Below are 6,062 nucleotides of genomic sequence, written 5' to 3'. Positions count from 1 at the left end.
AAAATGTTTTAATTGCTTAGTTAGAAACTGATCTTGTGGATCTGTGGGAAGAACTTCTTTTGATACTTAAATGTTGTATTTTACAACTTTTTTAAATAGGAGTTGATTTACTTGGTCATGTCAACCCAGAAATTTTAATTTACAAAGACATGTTTTCTTAGTGTAATTGCAGTAATCCCAATGTTACAAACTTAAAATGGCATCTAGTGTGCTTTGCAAAATGGCATTCATTTATTATTTTTTTAATTTTTAAAACATCTTTTCAGTTAGCGTGTGAAAAATGCTTTTGTTTTGCCGTGCTTCAAAACCTCGTATGATTATGGCTTGGAAAAAAACAGAAGCGTTCAGAACAAGAACAAACATTTCTAGTAAACATGGAACTAATGTTACTCATTTTCTTTATTTAATGGGAAAATATATGATCCAGAAAATCTTAGCTTTATGGAATATAGTAAATCATAAATTTAATTAATCTTACAAAAGAAACTTAGGCATTTTCTTTTCAGCAGAGAAATAAGTTGGAGAAGATTATAAAAAGTGGGAAAAGAACATTCTAAAAGTTAAAAAAGGCAGTTGTGGGTAGTAATTTGTGTGTCAGAGTAAAATTGGGTTTTTTTGATCAGCACATAGTGATGGACAGTCTGAAGTGTGAATTAGAGTAAGTCCTTTAACAAATTGTGTAGGTTTTGCAAGAACTTTATCAGCAAAGCAGTGAATCTTGGTGAAAGTCTTTGACTTTTACATTTCTAGATAATAGAAAAATTAGTTGAAACTGAATTTTGCTGATTTTCATATTTTCATATTTTGCAGATGCTCTGAAATTAACTCGTGTAAGCTTTATCCCTGGATTCATCAATTTAGTAATAACAGAAGATCTGCTGATCAGATACGACCAATTTATTTCCCAGATGTTGATCCTCACAGTCTTCCTTCTGGTTCAAACTTCTCTATGACAGCAGGGGATTTCCAAGAAATTTATTCCGAGTTAAGTGAGTAAATGCAAACCTCTAGCTATCCATGTGACTTCATCGATCTTCAGAGTATTGGGGACAATTAATTAATACAAAGGGAATGGAACTGTATCTACAAGCACTAAGTATAAAGTACTAACTGTAGCAAGATTTTCTTACTCTGAATATTTTTCCAGGTGCATAATAAAGTGCAGATCAGTAGCTGTAGTTCTTACTTCAAATTGGCTTTTCTTCTTAGTTATTAAAAAATATGGACACCTCCTCATCTAGCAAATCTTGCAGGAGCCTTCCTTATTGTTGCTTGATTTTTTGCAGATTCTGTCTTTAATATTAGAACATCTGATACTGGCATAAATCAAGACTTAATTTTTTTATTTGCAGGACTTAAAACTTGCTATTCCAAGGATACATGTGTAGAGAAAAATAGGGAATGCTGTAAAAGGTAGACTTTGAAAGTACCTGCTTGTTAAATTGACTAGTATGAAACAAATGGAGAGACATTCAGATACTGAAAAAAATGTTAAGTCAAGTGATTTGTGAAAATACAGCCTTGTATAGTTAGATGTTAACTAGGAAAGCCCAAAAACACTGGGTATTTTTGCAGTTGTATGACATAATGAAGTTCATAGGACAAGTGAGTAATAGCACACTTGGGCCTTCATTTATATAAAATGTGTTACAATGTTTGCATTTTACAGTATATATCTCATTTTATATGTGTATGGACAATTTTATGAAGTGAATATGTAATAAGTATGTGTAATATTTTAGAGTGTGTTTGTGTACATATATACACACATATATAGGTCAAACAAACCTAAACTTAACAGGTTTTAATATAAACCTAAATATTTTACTTTTAAACAAAATTAAGAGCCTTCAGCTGTTGTTAGTTGGAGGTAAACACTAAGTGTATGAACAAATACCAGGGTTGAGTGATGAAATTTTACAGGCATTACAAGCATTGAAACTAATCTTGATATGCTTTGCTTTTTTTTTTTTGCAGATAAATGGGACTGCGTAGCAACTTGTTTTTTCATAGATACAGCACATAATGTTATTGATTACATTGATACTATATGGAAAATACTAAAGCCTGGAGGAATATGGATTAATGTAGGCAAGTGTGACAAACCTCTCTTCTTAACTTAATTTTGATTATGTAACAGGCATCTAATACTGAAAAGTGAGTGTGTCTGTGCTGACAGCTGTAGAACTAGAAAAATACAGGGGTTAGAAATTATCTCAGAAGTGTTCAGAATATGTCCAGATGTTTGCTAGTTTCAATCAAGTCAACACTGTGTGACTTTTAAATAGTAAATCTTCTAGTGGCAGGTTTTGCATTCATTCAAGTGGCAAGTTTTACATTCATTCATCAAACATTTGTTGTTTAACAAATGTTGTGTTCTGTATTCTTTTTTACTATTTTTCTAAGAAAATAGAACTTAGTCTGAGTGCAAATACATCTTTGCTCTTTTTTTTTTAAATATATTGTGTAATGGATACTGTGGTTCTAAGCAGAAGTTTTGGGAATGAGATTTATGTATGCCTTGGATCAAAACAAAAGAGACTTAAGTCTTCCATGATGAAAGAACGTCAGACAAAACTCAAGCATTAAACATTTTGCATAACTGGTCAGTCAGCCACTATCTGAGTCTGGCCAGTCATGGACTGCAAGCAGAGCTCCTGAGTAGTTTTTTGCATTCTGAGTTACAGAGATGGCAGTGATGCTGGGCTGAAGAAATCTTAAGATACAGAAAACAGAGTCTGGTAGGAAATGTGACAAATTTTTGAATAAGCAGCTGAAATAATTAGTTTTCATTTTGTATTCATTCTGAAATTCATTATATTTGAGTGATAGAAATACATGCTTTTGTCAGTACTTACGGAATCATAGAATGGTTTGGCGTGGAAGGGGCCTTAAAGATCATCTAGTTCTAACACCCCTGCCATGGGCAGGGAACCTTCCACATTTTTGCATGTGTGAGTCTGGATATAAGCACTTTCAGTTAGTGCTTTTAATTTGTAAAACATTTTTTTGTCTTTTTGATAAGCATTTCTGTTGTATCTTTGTACTATAGGTCCTCTCCTTTACCATTTTGAGAACTTGGGAAATGAACTTTCTATAGAATTAAGCTACGAGGATATAAAGAATGTTATCCTGCAATATGGATTCCATATAGAGGTAAGAAGATGCTGCAGTTTGCAATGAATAGTCTTGGTATAAACCAGACAAACTGCTTTGGATAATCCACGGTAAATTTAGTTCAACATAATGGCATATATTAAGAACTTCTAGGTGTATTCCATGTGTGTTGCAAATTATCTCCTCATTTTTTACAAAGTATAGATAAGCCTTGAAATCTAGTATTAGCAATTTCTTGTATAGTTGTCGTAGAGAAGCTGTTTTGAAAACTGATGCTTTGTTTTCAGGTGGAGAAAGAATCTGTACTGTCAACTTACACTGTGAATGAACTCTCCATGATGAAGTACTACTATGAATGCGTGTTGTTTGTGGTGAGAAAACCAGAACAGTAGTGGTCTGAATAGGTTAATCAGAGAAAATGTTGGCTTGACAGCTAGAAATCAGAAGAAAATGATCTGGGTGATGTCTGGACACAACCTCAAATCAGTGGTGCCTTCTTATTCCTAAGAGGATTTTAGATAGTGTCTATTTTCTTAATATCTCTACTGTTATTCAGACATATACTATGCCATGCATATTTGTAATATACTCGTGAAAATGGAAGATAAAATGTTCCGTGCTTTTCGGCATTTTCAGAAAAGAAAAATGTTGAGAATAAAATTAAATGTTTGCCTTAAGTAGACTAATTCTCTGCATATGCTGCTTCATTTTTCATCGATTTATAGTGGTTTTTTTTTTCTACTTTCTGATATTAGGAATGCATGGAGGTGTTTACTGTACTAGCTGTGTCACACTTAGCAAAGTATTTCAAAACATATAGTTAAATTATGAAGTCTGAAATGGTTGGAAAATGGTAAAATTATTCTTGACAGATAAAATAGCCATCAGAACTGTTAGAGCATTTTCTGTGGAACTGAAGTGGATTATTATACAAATTCTAATCTTTGACTGTACCCCTGTTAACAGTTTTATTAAAATACAGAATCTGTAGTATTTGAAATACTATGCAAAAGCAGGATGTCACAGAGAAAGCAGTATAACCTCAGTTCGGGAACACCACCAGTTTTTATGTATCTTAGTGTTGAAGCTGAAATGTCTTAGTTGCTTTGCTGTCTTGAAATACATTGATTTCAAGTCATCTTAATGCTTAAGCCAAAACCTTTAAAGTTGATAACATAGCTGAGTTACCCATGTTGTGTATAGGTAGTGCCACATAAAAACGCCTGTTGGGAGAGTGAAGTTACATGTAAATGTCTGCTGTAACCTAATTCCCTTTCCTGAAGTCAGTCAGGACATGGAGGTCGATGGGTAGACAATTTCTGTGTAACTTCAGACGCTCGATGCATGTGACTTCTTGGTTCCTTACCCTAATGTGTTTTTTTCATAGCAGATGTGGCTTAGGTAAATACTTAATCTACAAGTCGTGATATTATACAAGAGGCTGGACATCCTGTGACTTTGAAGTTACGAAAAACATGAGAAAAATATTAAACAATCACTATGCTGAGAGGAGGTGTCATGTTAGGCAATTCATTTTCTTACTATATTAATTACTTTAAGCACCATTTTCAAGTATTTTGGAAAAAGTCTTTAAGATACAATACTGTTACGAGGGATCAAGGTTTTGTTTTTTCGTCATATTTGGCCATAATGATACTGGTTAATAATTAGTTTGTTTCCCATTATTTTTCATCCCTTCATTCATGATGATGGTCTAATCACATCACTTTAATAGATGTGTTATTGGCTTTTTCCAGCTAAGGCAAGAATTTTGTGCCTTTGTTCTTAAATTGAAAATCTGCAAGGAGGGAAAACACAAACTTTTTTTTTTTAATACCTTCACCACCACGTAAGAGAGCACACACCTGGATATGTATCATTAGTGTGCTCCTTTCTGCTCAGAATCCTTACTGAGAATAGAGGCTTCAGGTTAACAGGAGTTTTTAAGTAGAGGTTGGCTTAAGCTAATTTTGTTTCAACTCTCTCTTCTTTCCAAAAGTGCACCGCCATGATTAAGTTCCATAAATGAACTGTCAGGAGTTCTGCCCTGCTCCAAGAGAGATGTTTAAAGATGAAACACTGCCATTGCAACGAATAAAAGTAAAAACCATTGTACACACACACACAAAAAAAACTACTTGCTTTAATTTTTATATTGTACCATTTACCATAATTGTTGAGGGATTTTGTGATTCTTTGCTTTCATTCTGCTTTTCTTTTTTTCCCATAGATGAGTGTTTTACTTCATTTTCAAGCTTGTTGAAATGAAACGAAGGCTAGGTGAATGTCAGTTGTACTGTTGCTGAGTAGTGTATCTATCTGTAGTACTACCCAATTTCTGCCTCATACCCAGTGTGTAACTTAAACGTGGTATTCCTGTTTTTCAGAAATAGGCAATGGAACTCTTTTCGATTGACTGTCAATATCTTTTGTTCTGGTGGTTTTGTTCTCTGCAATCCCATGTTGTTACCGGTGCCATTGTGTTTTCTGAAAATGTTTGTATTTGCCTACATCAGGCATAATATAGTTATGTACTTTTATTTCTAAGCTCGACAATGCTATTTCCCTCCCCCCCCCCCCCAGCATTCTCCTTTTAAATCGCAACACTGGCAGCAAGAGTCGGAAGCAGAATACCCTCGTGAACGAGCCACGTCCGTAGCGTTTGACCTGCAGTATTATTTACAGACTTTCGGAATTTTATTCGCTTAAGACTGTTCTGCATAGAGATTAACCGCCTACCTTACCGTACGATCATTATTTTACCCAGCTGTATATGACGAGACTGTCGAGGTCACTATCGAGCTGTACACGCTTAGCAAGCGTCAAATAAAACGCTGCATCCTTCCCGGTGTGAAAACTTCTTACGGATCGAGTCGGGCGAGGAGAACGGGAAACTTTTCGCGCCCGCCGAAGCGCTCGGCGCCGCGCTGCGCATGCGCCACCAC

General features: G+C 34.8%; 1 protein-coding gene across 1 annotated transcript in view; it reads left to right on the top strand.

Moving 5' to 3' along the window:
- Positions 1-3,593, top strand: part of LOC103799263 (chromosome unknown open reading frame, human C9orf41) — a 14,983-nt gene extending 11,390 nt beyond the window's left edge. Inside the window, exons 4-7 of the mRNA XM_009071569.1 lie at positions 811-989; positions 1,978-2,091; positions 3,053-3,156; positions 3,405-3,593. Of these exons, the coding sequence (XP_009069817.1) occupies positions 811-989; positions 1,978-2,091; positions 3,053-3,156; positions 3,405-3,509 (502 nt within the window). The 3' untranslated portion in view covers positions 3,510-3,593. The remainder of the gene's footprint in view (positions 1-810; positions 990-1,977; positions 2,092-3,052; positions 3,157-3,404) is intronic.
- Positions 3,594-6,062: the final 2,469 nt, after the last annotated feature.

The sequence above is a fragment of the Acanthisitta chloris genome, unplaced genomic scaffold (assembly GCF_000695815.1).
Source record: "Acanthisitta chloris isolate BGI_N310 unplaced genomic scaffold, ASM69581v1 scaffold43213, whole genome shotgun sequence".
Lineage (NCBI taxonomy): Eukaryota > Metazoa > Chordata > Aves > Passeriformes > Acanthisittidae > Acanthisitta > Acanthisitta chloris.
The sequence above is the reverse complement of the archived record's forward strand: the minus strand, read 5'-3'. Positions and strand labels throughout refer to the sequence as shown.